At 40.8% G+C, this 18,878-nt stretch overlaps 1 protein-coding gene across 1 annotated transcript in view; it reads left to right on the forward strand.

The window, feature by feature from the left end:
- The first annotated feature begins 1,644 nt into the window (after window positions 1–1,644).
- Window positions 1,645–18,878, forward strand: part of CTNNAL1 (catenin alpha like 1) — a 60,163-nt gene continuing 42,929 nt past the window's right edge. Inside the window, exons 1-2 of the mRNA XM_045780728.2 lie at window positions 1,645–1,830; window positions 17,749–17,938. Of these exons, the coding sequence (XP_045636684.1) occupies window positions 1,708–1,830; window positions 17,749–17,938 (313 nt within the window). The 5' untranslated portion in view covers window positions 1,645–1,707. The remainder of the gene's footprint in view (window positions 1,831–17,748; window positions 17,939–18,878) is intronic.

Here is an 18,878-nt window from a genome sequence, read left to right on the forward strand (position 1 = left end):
TCAGGTGGTAAACTTAGTCTCATTTCTGTGGAGAAATTTGATCTTCAGTGGGGTGAAACTTTTATGAATACATCCATCTGTCTCCTAGGCACCAATGGCTACACTGAATTTTTATGTAATATGGGCAGCTTACATAAGAGAAGATGTGTCTGGAGAGTGAATGTGGGCACCTGAAAGAGGTGAAAAGGTCCAAAGCTGAGGCTGGAGCCTTTGGTGCACAGGGGAAGATGGCCTTGTGGTAGACAAGGAAGTGGTAAGGTGAGTGGTTGGGGAGGAAGAATCCAAGGAAGAGAAAGTTGGTTAAAGGAACTGCACATTTTGAATGAAGAAAACAAGCCCACATTATGGCTATCTTCAATAGCAACGATATCTGTGCAGCCCCGGCAGACGGAGCTAAACTCCCAAGTGGGAGTACCGTGAAGCACATTTCAACAGTGCTTGGGAAAGAGCCTCTGACACCTGGAGTTGGTGGTATTCAGCTCATCAATCTGACATGGATGGAGAAATAATCCTGGCGAAAGTGAAAGGGTGGACTCGCCAGTCTCAGATTCTTTTCTACTCCACTGGTTGCTTACTCGCAGGTATGTTCACAAATACTTCTCCATGCTTCTCAGTCTATTGCTTAAGCTGAGGACCCCCTCATGGATTTCTGACAGCCTCCTTTTGTATGTGTTTCTGACAGCCTCCTTTTGGCTTTGCTTCTGGAACTCCTGGGGAAAGGGGTGTTCAGCTCTCCCTCCCATCTGATCATGTTGGGGCTCCCTGATTCCTAGCCTTACCTTTAAGTGAGTTCAGTCAGAAATATACATTAATGATCTTTTCAGTCAATAAACAGCCTTTAGGAAACTGCTCTGTGCTGGGCCCTAAGGGAAAAGTAATTCTGAAAAGTAGTTTTAGGGTCGCCTGGGTGGCTCAGTCAGTTAGGAAGCTGACTCTTGATTTCAGCTCAGGTCCGGATCTTAGGGTCATGAGTTCAAGCCCCCCTTGGGCTCCATGCTGGGTGTGTTAAGAAAAAAAAAGTAGTTTTAAAATGTAATAGTGTTGAACAGTAGGTAAAAGCTTTTCCATATGCTCTAGTTAATTTCATTTTGAAGAGTAATTTTAAGCAGTACCCTGAAAAGTATCCAAATCCCTGCCTCCTTGCTAAGTACTCAGGTACTCCTTAAAACTGCATTATCAAATGTTTCATTCTCAATCCAGCCCAAATTGTGAGAAAGATAGGGTCGGAAGAGGAGCCAGGGGGCAAGTGGGACCTTCTGGAAAGCTCCAGAAAGACGCTTTACGGGTAAAATTCCAGTCTCAGGGTAAAGGACCCTTCCTAACAGACTTGACTTTGATTCTGCTCCACCAGTTAGCTCTAGAAATTCTCGTGGGAATTCGGAGTTAAGACGAGTCACCTACCAGGAGGACGAAAAGCTTTGCTAGAGACCGTTGTCTTTGTCCCGGTAGGAGGCCACACAGCCCTTCGAAGCCCGCAGGTGTCTGGTTTGATCCGTCCAGGCGGGGGCGAGTAGGAGCGGAGAAGTGGGACAGACCCAGCGGGGCTGCAGGGCAGACCCTAGACCCGAGCGCGTGGGGGCGTGGCCGTCCCGGGGGCGTGGCCCGGCTGGGCTGGGGGCGGGGCCTCGGGCGGCGCGGTTGCTTTGCCGCTGCCGCGGGCGTGCTTGCTGGCGGGCGGCGTCCCGGCTGCGCGACGGGCCGAGGGCCATGGCCGCCTCTTTGGGCCCGGCCGGCGTTGGCGGCGCCGGCCCGTCGGGCTTCGCCTTCGACTCGGGACTGGAGATCAAAACTCGTTCGGTGGAGCAGACGCTGCTCCCGCTGGTCTCTCAGGTAAACTGGCTCCCGGCGCGGCCCCTCGTCTCCCTCCGGCAGCGGCCCGCGATGGCGGCGGCCGCTCGCACTACCCGGGGTCGGGTCGGGCCGGGCGGGAGGCAGCCGCTGCCCCACATTCCGCACCAGGACTGTGGCGTCGGGTCGGGCTGCCTGTCTGAGGCTTGGGGACCGGACTCGGTTGCGGCTGCGGCGTTTGGTCTGGACCATCCGAAATCCGGCCGCGAGGCCGAGTGGGCTGCGCGGCAGGGGAGGCAGAGGGGCGGGGAGCCCAGTGCGGACCGGAGAGCCGGGCAGGCAGGTGCGCCGCCCGGCCTGCCCCGCGCGACCCGCCTGGGGCTCCGGCTCCGGCGGCCCCGGGCCCAGCGAGGGGCCCCGCGCGGGCTCCCCCGAGGTAGAGGGGACCCTGCGGGGGCCCACATGTTCGCATCCCCAGTCCACACCCCGACTGCTGGCCACTCCGGCCGGGGCATTGCTGCCGGCCTCCAAGTCCAGCGTGCTCTCCCCGAGGCCTTTGTCCCTGTCCCCTGCGCGTGTCGGCTCGCTGTGCGCCCATTCACCCCGGGCCACCCTGCCTGCCCCTGCCCCTTAACCTGCCGCTTTTGTCTGGCTTCGGAAGAGTGCAGCGAAGCGCTGTCTGATAGTTAATCCGGATGCACATCTTTTTGCCAAATCCCGTCTGGGATGTATGCTTTATTGTATTTGTTGGTCATAACAGAAGTCTGGAATCAGCTAATTGACGCGCTGAGTTTTAGAGAAGTTTTTGTTACTGTGAGCCGAGTTATACGCAGCCTGAGGGCTAGAATTCCTCACCTCGATCTGTTGTAATGTGCCAAGCACTGTGGGGAGTGAAGAATTCTGTGCCTTCTGGAGAGCGTTGGCGATGTGTGACTCACAACTAGATGGTAATGTCTTGATGACTCACGCTAGTATTGCCAAGACTTTAGAGGTAGAAGGAATCTTAAAGGTTATCTGACTCTAAATTTAAAAATTCTTTCTTATAGCATCCTTACACCTGGTCACCATTCTCCTGCTTAAACATGTTCAGTGATGGGGAGCCTGTAGCCGTTCCATAGAATTTTAAGTGCTGTCTTTTCTCCGTCCCAGTCCTGCAAATATTTGAAAATAGCAGTCACACATGTCCCTAGATTCCTGTTATGCCGATTAAATAAACAGCTTCCCCCCCCCCTTTTTAATACCTGTGTGCACTTTAGCTTGGCTAACAGAACAGGAATGAATACACCTGACAGTCCTCCACCCCCTCTCCTTCCCTTCCATGTCTGATAGAGGCACTGACCAGGGGGAAGGAGTGCTAGGATCTGTTAATAATCTCTACACTGTCTCCTCTCCCCCCAAAGAATGCCACTACTACCACTAATACAGCCACAACCCAAAATGAGAAATACTGTAGTAGTTTTAAGAGTGATAAGAGAGTGGTGGAGTTCAACTTGACAGTATGCTATCCATTTATTTAACAATACATGTGTTGCTTACTATTTATGTTAGGCCATGGTTTAAGCACTTTATAAATATTAACTCCTTTAATTCTCATAACAATCTTATGAAGTAGATCTGTGTTTATTCTCAGTATATGGAAGAGGAAACTGAGGAATAGTGAGATTAAGTAATTTATTCTGGGACTTTGAACTGTAAATGTCGAATTAGCATTTGAACCCAGGCATCCTGGTTCCAGATTCTGTGCTCTTAGTTACACCATATGCTGTGTTCTCTCTAGAGATTAGAAGCGGTGATGAGGTCAGCTAGTAAGAGATACAGAGAAGAGAATCCACAATGGAAAAACAAGGTGGAAAGTAGTTGTAATCTGGAGAAATGGTAACTTTTCACAGTATTACTGCTAAAAATGTATCAGTCCTACAGCTCTGCATTGTGTAATTCTGGGATAAAAGAGGGTGGAGTGGAGGAGGAAATGTGTGAATCTGTGAATTGTATGAATTGCTGCTGAGAGTTAACTAGAGGTCAATGCCAAAGGGGGAAAATGCCAGCTTTTTTTTTTTTTTTCCTTCCTTGTTAAAGATTCATTCAGGGTCATAGTTGAGGTTCTGCATCCCACATATTATGTATCCACAGCTGTATCGTTAGCACGATACCATAACTGACATTCCTTATGATTGCCCGTACTCAACAAATAACAGTTGACGTTGTTTAAAATCAAGAAATGAATAAAGCATGGCCGGAATACTGCTAACAAAGCAGGAAAGTGTGGAGTACAATTTAGAGTGATTTTTAAGTTTCAGTGACTATTAGCTGATTAAAACTTCAGCTTTCTAGAAAATTCATGTCCAGAAGTCTCATTTTTTTAAGGATGCTGCATTATTATTCAACTCATATTTCACCATTTTATCCACAAGAATATTTTAAGTAAGCATGTATTGTGTACTTACCAGCTGCTCCTTGAGGAACTTGTAGTCCGGTTGGGAGACAGGACATATATAAATTAACACGTGCCAGTTGTCAAATGAATAACATCAATAGTAAATGCTCTAAGAGCTCAGAGAAGGCATGGATGAGTCAGGAATGATGCCATAGAGGAGACGGTCTTAAGGTGAGCAAGTAAGACTAGCATCATAAAATTTAGTGAGTTTTAAGCAGATATAATCTAACCTCTTCTGACTCTACAAGTAAAAAGTTCTGAGTTACTGGCCTTATTCTAGGAACGGATGATTGAGTTAGTATTAGACAAATGTGTACTATTTTCTGTATTCACATGTTAGAAGAGATACATGTTCTTATCAGTAGATGCAGAAGAAACATTCAGTTAAGTCCAAATTATAATCATGATAAAAACATTTATCAAACTAGTAATTAAAGAAAACTTCCTTAACCTGATGAAGAGTATCTGCAGAAAACCTATAGTTAACATCATAGCAACAAGTCAAATTTAAAATAAACATTTCCTGGGGCTCCTGGGTGGGTCAGTCTGTTAGGCATCTCACTCTTAATTTTGGCTCAAGTCATGGCTTTGGGGTCTTGGGATCAAGCCCCGAGTCAGGCTCCACGGTCAGCAGGGAGTCTGCTCGACCTTCTCTCTCTCCTTCTGCCTCTGCCCCTCTACCCCATGCTCTTTTGTGCTCTTGCTCTCTCTCAAATAAATAAATAAGTCCTAAAAAAATAAAACATTTCCTTTAAAACCAGAAACAAGAGGAGGGATGTGTGCTATTGCAGCTTTTGCTCAACACTGTACTGGAAATCCTAACCAGTGCAATGAGACAAGAAGTGAAAGGTGTAAAGAGAGAAGGAAAAATCAAAAATCTCGAGAGTCTACAGATAAATCATAAAAATGAGAAGCGTAGGTAAGTTCACTGAATATAGGATACTAAAGTCAACTGCATTTTTCTACATTAATTAAAAAAAAGGTAATTCTAAAAAAAAAAAAAAAACTTAGAATAAAAACTACAGCAAAAAATGAGGTTCCTGGGAGTATATACATAGCAAAAGAGATGCCAAGCTTTGTGAAAAGATTTTTTTAAATTCTTATATTTTTTAAAGATTTTATTTTTAAGTAATCTCTACACCCAACATGGGGTTCAAACTCACAACCCTGAGATCAAGAGTCCCATGCTCCACACACTGAGCCAGCCAGGCACACCCCGAGAATTTTAAAAATTTATTGAAAGCCAAAGTAGATCTAGATAAATGGAGTAAAGTACAGTGTTCCATGACTAGATTGACTCAGTGTTCTAGACATATCAATTTTCCCTATTCTATAAATTTTATACAATTCCAATGAAAATTTCAACAGGATTTTTTGAGTAGAATTTGATAAAAAGTAATTGTAATTATATGAAAGAGCACGGAGCCAAGAATAACCAGAAGAGAAACAAAGTGGGAAGATTTTAAGACATTATAAAGCTATCATAATTAAGGCAATAGACCACTGAAAGGAAACAGAGAACCTAGAAACAGGTCCACACATATGTGGAAACTTGATAAATCACAGAATTGGCACTGCTGGTTAGTGGGGAAAGGAAAAACTTTTTAAAAAGGGGCTAAGACAATTGTTATCTAATAGTAACACATGAAATTGGATCCCTGTCTCACACCAAATACAAAAATCAATTCCAGATAGATTAAGGACATCAATATGAAAGTGAAAACGTGTAGCACTTTTAGAGAAAAAAAAAAAGGGCAATATCTTCACCCCTCATGGTGGGAAGTGATTTTTTAATAACTGAAAGTAAAAATTCTAAGCAAAGATTGATAAATTTGACTCCATTAGAATGAAGAACCTCTGTTTATCAAAATTGAAAGGATAAGCCATAAAGTGGGAGAATATGATTGCTACACAAATCACCAATAAATGACTGGTGGTACCCAGAATAAATGAAAGACTGCAATGAATCAAAAATAAAAAGATAACCTGTTAAAGATTGGTAAAAATAAATAGTCATCTCATGGAAGAGGCTAAAAAAACATAAGATGTTCCATTTTATCAGAAATCAGTGGAGTACAAATTAAAACCACAATGAGAACAAGTATTGGTGAGGAATGTGGAGCCAATGGGAATGTCAACTTTGGAAAACAGTTTGATGTAATCTAAACTTGAAGGTGGGTATTACCTATGGCCCAGCTATTCTACTCCAAAATCTAAACCCCTAGAGAAAGTCCTGCATGTGTGTTAGAGACCTGGATTGGAATGTTGATAGTTTTTTGTTTGTTTTTACTTCAAGTGGCCCCAAACTGGAAACTACCTAAATCTACCTAAATGTCTTTTAACAGTACGATGTTTAAGTAAATTGTGTTATGTTCATACAATGAGATACGATGCAGCAGTGAAATGAATGAACCACAGCTATAATTATCCGTATGGATGAATCTCAAAAACATAATGTTGAGTGAAAAAAAATTAAAGGCTCAAAAGCAGGCAAAATGAAACCATATATCATTTAGGGATATAACATCTGTGCAGTAATAATAAGGAAGAGATGAGCACAAACTCAGGATAGTGGTTTCTTCTGGGGAAAGGGAGGCAGGTGATGTGGAAAGGTAGGTACCCACAAGGCGTGTGGGTTGTCAGAGGTACTGGTAATATTGTTAAGCTTGGTGCTGGGTGCATATGTCTTCCATTTCTTTACACTGTGCACATATATGTTATATATATTCATTTGTTATATATTTTCTAATTCAGACAGTCTAAAGTGCCTTGGTTTTGGGGTACCTGGGTGGCTCAGTCGTTAAGTGTCTGCCTTCGGCTCAGGGCACGATCCCAGGGTTCTGGGATCGAGCCCCGCATCGGGCTCCCTGCTCTGCTGGAGCCTGCTTCTTCCTCTCCCACTCCCCCTGCTTGTGTTCCCTCTCTTGCTGGCTGTCTCTCTCAGTCAAATATATAAATAAAATCTTTAAAAAGAAAAAAAGGGTGTGCATCAAATATATAAAAATAAATAAATAAATAAATAAATAAATAAATAAATAAATAAATAAATAAAAAAAAATAAAATGCCTTGGGTTAGGTCCCAAACACATTTTCTGCACCTTCTTTAATAATCATTTTGTTCTTGGGGCACCTGGGTGGCTCAGTTGGTTAAGTGTGTGCCTGTGGCTCAGGTCATGATCCCAGGGTCCTGGGATTGCTCCCTGCTCAACCGGGGGTGTGCTTCTCCCTCTGGTCCCTCCCCTCTGCTCGTGCTCTCTCTCTCTCTCAAATAAAGTCTTTAAAAAAATCATCATCATCATCATCATCATTTTATTCTTCCTGTCAAAATGCCCACTCCCAGTCTTAAAATGTTTTTATCCAAGGAAGGGAAGAGGGATGTCTGCCACATACTCCACCCTAGTGTGGAATGTTATTCTACCACCCACTAGTCTTTTCCTGTCTCTGATAGATTTACCGTTCGCCATTGTACAGACCCTTCACATTTCTAAGGTAGCTCACCTTGTCTTTCTGTTTCTTTCTGTACTGTCCTGTAGGCTTTTCAGGATCCTTGTCTTATTAACTGAAGATGAATAGACTATGTGTGGGGCCCTCTTTGCTGATTTGTGTATGTGAATATATGTGTTTTTTTACTTGCAAACATAAAACACATAAAGTAAGTGAAAGTGCCCTTTTTCCTGAATCTTTTAAAGCATCTCCCATGATTTTATGTGTTTTCTTCCATACTGGTTTCTATAGCTAATTAGCTTATATATATATTATTTTTTAATTTTTATTTATTTTTAATTTTTTTATTTTTTAAGTAGGCTCCATGCCCAGTGTGGGGCTTGAACTCACAACCCTGAGATCAAGAGCCACATGCTTTACCGACTAAGCCAGCCAGGCACCTCTAATTTTTATATCTAATTATTTTGAAAACTCACTAATGAGTTAAGCCCAGAGACAAATTTCTCTGTACTAGCCTGGCTCCCTTATTTTTCGGGTCCCAGGGAATTAAGCCATTGTTCTTTTATCTGGGCTACTACCATCTTTTTTTCTTCCTGGTCGTCACTTGCTTTCTTGCTTCCCCACAAAATAAGTAAGTAAACTAAGAAAATCCATTTCACTGAAGAGATTGCTGTGAGCTATTCTAGAAAATAAGAATAACGTCACAAACATGAGGAAAGAAGAGAGATTCTAAAATGTAAACTGTAATATCTAACAATTGTGCGATGTTTACTATATACCAGACACTATTCTAAATACTTTATTTACTAATGTATTCCCCACAATGACCTTGTGAAATGGGTACTATTATTCCTGTTTGTATAGATGAGAACATGGAGTTACAGAAAGGTTAGATGACTTGCCACATTGTCACACGACAGAGCCAGAATTCAAACCCAGGCAAAGTAAGCCAGAGTTCATGTTCTTAACTGCTAAGATATATTTTGTTGGAGATTGATACTTCTTGACACCCTTTGTTAGAAGGTATCAAATAAGCCCTAGTTCTTATTCTTTTATTCTACAGCAGAATTCTTCGATGTGTCAGATGCTCTTTTTTCCCCATGGGATGCTTTTCTGCCCTCCTTTTTCCAGTTCATTCACACATACTCTAGGCTCTGGGGTCAGAGCATCTTCAGGTTGTGAGTCTCAATTTAATATGCCTCTATTTTTGTAGTATAATAGCTAAAATTTTATTTGGCACATATAATTTACAAGGCACTCTCACCAACTGTCTTTTCCCTGATCTTTAGCATAATCCTGAGAGGAAAGAAGCAGTGTAGTTACTAACAGCATAGGCAACTTACTCCCTTTGTGCCCTTGGGCAAATTTTTTACCTCTTCAAGGTTCAGGTCTTTATCTGTAAGATGAGGGTAATAATAGTATCCGTCACATAGAGATGTAAGCATTAAATGAATTAACACGCATAAAACTCATAGGATAGTGCCTGACTGTTAAATGCTATCTAGTCTTATTTTTCACATGACAAGAAAATTGAAGTGTGATCTCAATTTTGTAAAACTGTGTGTTTATGTATAAAATAAGACTGAGAAAAATTATGGCAAAATGCTCACAGGGTTGTGTGATAATGAGTAATTGTTATTTCTTTAGTCTTTCCTATATTTCCCTTTTTTTAAAAAAGATTTTATTTATTTATTTGACAGAATGAGAGAACATAAGCAGGGGGAGCAGCAGAGGGAGAAGCAGGCTCCCCACTGAGCAGGGAGACTGACATGGGGCTCAATCCCAGGACCCTGGGAGCATGACCTCAGCTGAAGGCAGACGCTTAACTGATTGAGCCACCCAGGCACCCCATTTCCTATTTTTTAAAAACAATCAACATGTATAACTTTTTGAAACTCCCTTTAAAAAAGTTTGAGAATAATTTAAGGATATAAATCGACCTTTAATGAGGAATTTTCTAAATTGACTTGGCTCCTGTATATGTCCATTTCAAATGTATACCTGTATTTGGATTGAATATTTTCCTAGCCTGCTTTGAGTAAAAGGAAGACAGCCACACCTAATTACGCACCGGGGAAGATGCTTGTAGTGAAACAAAATGTGCATTTCAGAACTGGACGATAGTTGGCATTTTAGCCTAATTGATGATCTCTTCTATATAATTGAAAATGTAAAGCTTTTGATAATAAACAACTTAAACTCCTTTTCACTCGAGAGTTTCTTTCAACTTAGTTGTTTGGAATAGTCAATGGTGATTAAGTCCTCTGTTCTCCAGGTGGTTCTAAGAGTTCCTTAGGGTCTGTCTGGTGTGGGGAAGGATCAAAGACTCCTAAAGACTACACACACACACACACACACACACACAGAGAGAGAGAGAGAGAGAGAGAGAGAGAATAAATGAATTTAGTAAAGTTGCCAGATAAAAAAATCAACATGCAGAAATCAGTTGTGTTTCTATACACTAACAACAAAATATTTGAAAAAGAAATGAAACAATCCCATTTACAGTAGCATCAAAAACAGTAAAATACCTAAAAATATATTTAATCAAGGAGGTAAAGGGTCTGGAACTGAAAACTGTGAGACTTTGATGAAAGAAATTGAAGAAGACACAAATAAATGGAAAGATGGCCCATATTCATAGATCTGAAGAATTAATATTATTAAAATGTCCATAACACCTAAAGCCATCTATAGACTCAGTGCAATCCCTATCATAATTCCAAAAGCATTTTTTCCCCACAGAAATAGAAAACAATCCTAAAATTTGTATGGAAGCACAAAAGACATCAACTAGCCAAAACAATCTTGGAAAAGGAGAACAAAGCTAGAGGCAACACACTTCTTGATTTCAAATTATACTACAAAGCTGTAGTAATTAAACAGTATGGCACCAACATAAAAACAGACACATAGTCTAATGAAACAGAGTCAAGAGGCCAGAAATATATCCATACATATATGGTAAACTAATATTTGACAAGGGAGCCAGGAAAAACCAGTGGAGAAAGGATAATTTCTTCAATAAGTAGTGTTGGAAAAACTGGATCATCGCATGCAAAAGAATGAAACTGGACCCCTATCTTACACCACTCACAAAATTGACTAGAAATGGATCAATGACTTAAATGTAAGACTTAAAATTTAAACTCCTAGAATAAAAGAAGGAAAAATCTCCTTGACATTGGTCTCGGCAGTGACTTTTGGATATGACACCAAGAACACAAGTAACAAAAGCAAAAATAAGCAAACGGGAGTACATCAAACTAAAAAGCTCTGCATAGCAAGAGAAGCAATCAACAAAGTGAAAAGATAGCCTACAGAATGGAATAATGTATTTGCAAACCATCTAGGTGATAAGAGGTTAGCATTTAAAATATATATAGGGAGCTCATACCACTCCATAACACCAACAACGAAAGTCTGATTTAAAAATGGGCAGAGGAACTGAATTTTTTTTAAAAAGATTTATTTGTTAGAGAGAGTGGGAGTGGGGTGGGGAGGGGCAGAAGGAGGGGGAGTGAGAGTCTTAAGCAGACTCTGCACTGCCCAACACAGGGCTCTATCTTATGACCCTGAGATCACGACCTGAGCCAAAACCAGGAGTCAGATGCTCAACCGACCGTGCCACCCAGGCGCCCCGAACAGACATTTTTTGAAAGAAGACACACAAATGGTCAAAAGGTTTACGAAAATATGCTCAACATCACTAAACATCAAGGAAATGCTAGGTCAAAACCACAATGAGATATTGCCTCATACCTCTTAGAACTGGCTGTTTTAAAAAAGACAAGAAAACAAGTGTTGGTGAGGATGTGGAGAAAAGGGAAGCCTATGTACTGTTGATGGGAATGTAAATTGGCTCAGCCACTATGGAAAACAGCATAAAGGTCCACAAAAAATTAAAGATAGAACTATCATATGACTCAGCAATCCCACTTTTGGGTATATATCCTCAGGAAATGAAATCAGGATCTTGAAGAGATATTTGCACTCCCATGTTCATTGCAGTATTATTCACAATAGCCAAGATATTGAAACACCCTCAGCGTCGTTCTATTGATAAATAGATCAAGAAGATGTGGTATAAATATACCATGGAATATTATTCAGCCATGAGAAAGAAGGAAGTCTTGCCATTTGCTACAATGTAGATGGACCTTGAATGCATTATGCTAAGTGAAATAAATCAGACAGAAAAGGCAAATACCAAATGATCTCACTTGTATGTGGAATCTACAAAAGCCAAACCCACAGAAACAGAGTCGAACAGTGATTGTGGGGGGCTATGTGGTGGGGAAAATAGGGAGATGTTGGTCAAAGGGTGCCAATTTCCAGTTATAAGATGAATAAGTTCTAGGGATCTGATGTACAGCATGGTGACTATAGTTAAGAACTCTGTATTACTAATGAATCATCGAGCCTTACATCGAAAACCGGGGATGTACTGTATGGTGACTAACATAATATAATAAAAACTCATTATTAAAAAAAAAAAAAGAACTCTGTATTACATACTTAAAAGTAGCTAAAAGGGTAGATCTTAAATGTTCTTACCACCACCACCACCAAAAAAATAATGATAATAATTATGTGAGGTGATAGAGGTGTTAACTAACTATTGTGGCAATCATTTGTAGTTTATTGTGGAACCATTTGCAGTGTATATGTGCATCAAATCATGTTGTACACCTTAAACTTACACAGTGTTATATGTACGTTACATATCAGTAAAGCTGGAAGAATAAAGTACGGTCTCTGAGTCAAATTGTCTGACTGTGAATCTTGGCTTTACCTTTTAATAGCTATGAGACCTTAAATAAGCATCTTTTTTTTTTTTTAAAAGATTTTATTTATTTATTTGACAGAGAGAGAGACAGCTAGCGAGAGAGGGAACACAAGCGGGGGGAGTGGGAGAGGAAGAAGCAGGCTCCCAGCAGAGGAGCCTGATGTGGGGCTCGATCCCAGAACGCCGGGATCACGCCCTGAGCCGAAGGCAGGCGCTTAACCGCTGTGCCACCCAGGCGCCCCTAAATAAGCATCTTTTAATGTCAGTTGCCTTCTCTGTAGAAAGGGGATAAAGTAGGGCCTGCATGCTTAGATCATTGTGAGGATTAAACTATTTGTGCAAAAACACTTTTTTGTGCCTCCCATGTTGAGATGTTAGTGTTATGCCAATGCACCCTGTTTCTTCTATCACACATTTAGGGGTCATCTTTGACAACACCAATCTAATCCATCAAGCAATCCAGCTTATCCATTTTCCTCTATATTAACTATTGCTGCCTTATTTCAAGCTGGCATTTTTTTAAAAAAAGATTTTGTTGACTTACTGATTTGAGAGAGAGAGAGCATGAGAGTGTGAGCAGGGGGGAGAGAATCTCAAGCCAGCTGCACACTGAGCATGGAGTCCAACACAGGGCCCGATCTCACGACCCTGAGATCATGAACTGAGCCGAAACCAAGAGTCAGACGCTTAACTGACTGAGCCACCCACGTGCCCCAAGCTGGCATCATCTTTTACCTGGACTATTGGCATGGTTTCCTGACTGGTCTCCCTCCTTCTACTTTTGCCACTTTATCAATCTATTCTTCCCCCAGAAGAGAGTGTTCTTTTAAAAATACATAAGTTTGAGATTGTATTAGTTATTTACTGTTGCAAAATAAATTACCTCAAACTTAATGTTTAAAAACAACAAACATTTGTTATCTTAGATTCTGTGCGTCAGGAATTTGTGAGTGCTGTACCTGTCTGGTTGTAGACTACTCACGTGTCTGTAAGCAGGAGGCCTCAGACTCTTGCTAGCTGCTGGTCAGAGGCCTCACTCAGTTGTCATGTCAGACTGCATCAGGCTGGTCAAGCATCTTTATGACATGGTAACTGGTTTCCCCAAGAGTGAATAACCTCAGAGGGAGAGAAAGATTGAAACCAGAGTGTCTTTATGACCGGCCCTCACAAGTAGCATACTGTCACTTCCGCTTTATTAGTTAGAAGTGATTCACAAAGTTCAGCCCACACTCAAGGGCAGGGGAACAAGATTCCACCTCTTGAAGGGAGGAATAGCAAAGAATTTGTGGGCGTATTTTAAAACCACCACACTCCACCCTCTGGCCACAAATTGTTTACTTTCTTTCCATTTGCAAACAACCTTCATGCCAGTCCTCCTAAAAGTCTCATCCCTCTATGATATCAGCTGGAGATTCAAGATTTTGGCATCTAATTCTGATTCAGATGAGACTTCTTGTCCGTGTAGTTCCTTAGGTGTAGCTCCTTGAGTATAGTTCCATTTGATCTGAAACCCTGTGAGCTAAAGTGACAGTTTATCTGTTCCCAAACACACAACTTATAGTGGTAGGACAAGCAGAGGATAATCGTTATGGACAATTTGTTAAAACAACATCAACAACCCCCCCCCCACAAAACAAAACAAAACAAAACAGGAAAATAGGCATAGGATAACTGCCATATACTTCTGTTTGAAAATGGGAAACAGGAATAGGAGTCACTGGTTCGCAGTATTCTGAAACCCACCTAGATACAGGTTAGCAGTACCTTGATTAAGACCTGAGGCCTGGGAATGATTCTTCATGGCTCTTAGCACTGCCCTCTAAGCCATCCTCGCTCATGAGAGGTAGACCATGTTTGTAGCTGCATAGTTTCTCAGCCTGTTCCTTGCCTCTGGAAGCTTGGGGATTCAAAAGCCTCTCTTCGTTTTGTACTGATCTATTTCCTTCAGTCCAAGCTGGTAGCATTTCTCCTGACATAATTATCTTTAAAATTTTGTGGGTCTCCTGTGAATCTTATTGTGCTCACTCAATTAGACAAACCATATCCACAAGTCTCTTTATGATAAGCCCTGCTCTAACTTGGGCTTCTGATGGGGCTCCTGAGGACAATACCTATAAAACTTCTCAGGAGACCTGTTGTTTAAGTGAATGGATCTCTGGAGCACCACCTTGAATCTTTCTGAGATCTTAACATAAGATTTTATAGTCACACTCTTAGCTTCATCTTTAGACTTTGCTTTCCTGACAGTGCCCTAGATTTTGTTTATGCTTGGAAGCCATTCTTAATTTTAACAGCATTTGCCTTCTGGAGAAGAAGGAATTTTCAAATCCAGCAAGGCCTGGCTTCTTTTTATTTAACAGTATTTCCTTTAGCTTCCATCTCACCTCTTATATTTTACATTTTAAGGAAGAAACCAATTGGTATCTTCAAAATCTGTCTTGAAATCTTAGTTAGATCACCCAGTTCATTAGGTATATTCTCTAATTTACACATTCCTGGGGGTGATTTTCTGCCACTAGATAACAAAGATCCTCTTTTCCCTAGTTCCAGTAGTATTTTTCTCACTTTCCTTTAAGCCTTCACCCAAAGCTTCTCAATGGACACCATGCTTCTACAAAGTTTATTCAGCACTCTCTAGCTTTTACTAACTCCTCAAAGTCCATTCAGCTTCCAAGGCCTGATGTCAAAGCCACTCCCACATTTTAGGTTTTGTTACAGCATTGCCCCAGTTCTAGAGACTAAAACATGTATTAGTTACCTATTGATACATAGCAAATTACCCCAAATTTAATGCCTTAAAACAACAAACATTTATCATCTCATAGTTTCTTTGGGTCAAGAATTCTGGGATGGCTTACCTGGTAGTTCTGGATTAAGGTCTTTATGAGATTGAGATCAGGATGTTGGCTGGACCCACAGTAATCTGAAGGCTTGACTGAGGCTGGAGAATTTGTTCCCATGTTCACTGTTCTTGTTGTAGGCAGGAGGCTTCAGTTCTTCCCTATCTTTTGGCCAGAGGCCTTAGGTTCTTCCCCTGTGGGTCTCTCCATAGAGTTGCTTGAGTGTCCTGCAAGACGTGGTAGCTGGTTCTCTCCCACAGTGATTGATCTGAGATTGAGGAGTTGGGGGAGATGGAAGTTTACAATGTGTTTTATGACCTATTCTCAGAAGTATGCCATTGCTTCCACTTTATTCATTAGAAGTGAGTCACTAAGTTCAGTTCATACTTAAGGGGAGAAAAATGAGGCTCTACCTCTTAAAAGAAGAAATATTGAAGAACTTGTGGGCACACTTAAAAATAACTGCAGGGGTGCCTGGATGGCTCAGTCGATTAAGCGTTGGACTCTTGGTTTTGGCTCAGGTCATGATCTCAGGGTCGTGAGATTGAGCCCCATGATGGGCTCTGCACTCAGTGCAAAGTCTACTTGTCCCTCTCCCTCTGCTCCTTCCCCCACTCCCTCTCTCTCCCTCTCTCAAATAAATAAATAATTCTTAAAAAAAAATCACTACAGAGATTATACCACTTTCCTGCTTAAAAACCCTTCAGTGGCTTCCTGTCACACTTAGAATAAAATACAAATTCTTTACTCCAATTCACAACCTTTCATGACGGATCCCTGCCCACCTGCTGGATGTTGGTTTTATACTTGTCCTCTTGCCCCTGATCTTTGACCACTTCTGGCGTTACCTCATTCCTTGAACAGGACCAGCTTCCCTTCTCTCTCTCCCCTTCTCCCCTTCTCCCACTCTCTCTTCCTATCCCTCTTTTTTTCTCTCTCCCTTTCTCTCTCTGTCTTAACAACTATATCTTCTAGAATGCTTTGTCTCCTGATGTTTGCTAGCTTGGCTACTTTATATCATTTAGATCTTAGCTTAAGTAGCATTTCCTCATAGAAGCAAGATCAACTAACCTGTGGTAGCTACACAAATACTTTCTATCACATTATCCTATTTTAATATTTTGCATAGCATTTACATTATTTTATTTTATTATTTTATTTTTTTGCCTATTTGTATGATTATTGTGTCTCCTCTCTCTCCTACTTGAATGAGGGTTTGGGCCTTTCTTTCTTGTACATTGCTTTTTCATCATTGCCTAAAATTTCATTTGGCATACGATAGGTGTGCAACAAATATATTTTATATGATTGAATTATTGTTATCCTGGTAGACTGTAAACTGAATAGGGTTGTGTTAGTCTTGTTCAGAGATACATCTTCAGGACCTGGCATCTAGGAAATATTCAAAATTTAAAAAATAATATAGGTGAGGAAATTTGGAGAGATGAAGTAAATTTCCCTGGGTCATTTAGCTAGTAATGGCAGAGCCGAGTCTCAAACCCAGGCCTTCCTGATTCTAAATTATTAATACTAGAACATATAAAGTGCTACATAGTAGTTGCACAAAGAACCATTCCCTTCCTCTTCTTAATTCTCTGTTCTGGTCTTTGTGAATGCACTCCTATAAATCATTTCACAGTTACATTCAGTGGACATGTACTATTTAGGATTCATATTTTTCATGTAACATTCTTTAAATATTTTTATATGTCCGTATAGTTCATGTACTAGTTCTATAGGACATTTTGAAGATTTATATTTGTTTCAACAAGCTTAACTTGTCACCTTTTGTATTTTATTTCAGGGTCTGGAATTAAGTGTTCAAATCCTTGGTATTTAATTTACTTTGGTTCTACAACAACACTTAGAGAAGTATAACATGTAGATTATAATGGTCATTCTAAAGTGTCTGGCTAATTCAGTAAGCATGTAGGGCACGCATACCATTTTGTACAACCTGTACCGTGTGCTGGGCAATGGAGCGGAATGCAAGGGGAGCAAGGTGCTGTCTCTACTCTCACACCAGCTCAAGCCACATTAAAGGAAACGAGATCTCTAGGATGCAGTAAGAACTAAGAAGTGCTTTGGTTTTCTGTGTGTGTGTGTTTTTTTTTAATGTAATGATTCCTCTGTTCCTACTTTTCTCCTGTCTTTAAATTTGTTGAAATATCTGGAGGGCTTCTGGAACTATATGTGCCAGATAACTGTGATCAGGTAAACTTGGAGTTGTTATTAATGGAAACGTTGACCTGAGGACGGATGCAGGATTCTTTTGCTGGTTGTCTCTGGGTTGAAGCATCAAAGCTGTGAATTTAGTCTGTTAAGCCAAAGACTGTTGCTGTATGCTGGGCCTTGTCTAGTATGCTGGGCTTCATTTTCTTGGCCTCTGTGATATAGCTTTAAAAGATAATGAGATAAATTTTAATCAGGTTGCTTTCGTCTTTTATTTTTAGATCACCACGCTTATTAATCATAAAGATAATACCAAAAAGTCTGATAAAACTCTGCAAGCAATTCAGCGTGTAGGACAAGCCGTTAACTTGGCAGTTGGAAGATTTGTTAAAGTAGGGGAAGCTATAGCCAATGAAAACTGGGATTTGAAAGAAGAAATAAATATTGCCTGCATTGAAGCTAAACAAGCAGGTATGTGATATTGATATTAAAGCCTATTTATACCAGTTTTATTGCTTTGAATATGATGACAAATTATGGTCTTATTTTGAGTAAAGGTGTGTACTGTGCCTTAGCCCTGTGATTAGATTCCTAGGACATTAAAGGCCTGGATTAGCTTCCAGGAATATTGAACTTCTCTTGGCTCAAATCCTAAATCTGACACATTGAATTCTTTCATTGGGTAGGGTAGTGTCTTCCATTCTTGCCATTAACCATTGAAATGCTGGAGATACAGGAGAATGTGAGGCATGGACTCTGCCCTCCAGGAGCACATTAGCATAATTCCACCATGTAGAAAATGGAAATAAAAATTAGCATGTTCAGGGTTGTAAGTTTGAGCCCCACGTTAGGTATAGAAAATACTTTAAAAAATCTTTTAAAAAATTAGCATGTTCCTATACTCAAAGCAGACAAATCTTAACGACTTCAAATTTTGTGATGTCCCACATTTCTCTATAGCTGGTGGCACAAAAGCCTGAGAGAACCTGGGGTGTTTTGATGGATATAAATAGTTCACCTTTGTTGAAGTGTAATTTATCCATTTATTCTTTCAATAAAGATTTACTGAGTGCTGGTTATCTGCCAGGCTTTCTTCTAGGCCATAGGGATATAGCTGTGTACACATCAGTCAGATGTCTGCCCTCATGGAGCTTGCATTCTAGTGAGGGAGACCATAAACTAAAGCAGAGTAAGGGTTAGGAGATCGGTGGAGGTATATTTTAGAGAGGACAAGTTTTCCCAATTTCGATGCTTTTGACATGTTGGGCTGGATAATTACTTGTTGATAATTCTTTGTTGGGGGTGGGGGCTGTCCTGTGCATTATAAAGTGCTTACCAGAATTCCTAGCTTCTACCTATTAGATGCCATTAGATTCCCCCTCTTCCCCCCTGTGACACCAAAAATGTTTCC

Source organism: Ursus americanus, chromosome 18 (genome assembly GCF_024610735.1).
Source record: "Ursus americanus isolate L20-20 chromosome 18, mUrsAme1.1.p, whole genome shotgun sequence".
Lineage (NCBI taxonomy): Eukaryota > Metazoa > Chordata > Mammalia > Carnivora > Ursidae > Ursus > Ursus americanus.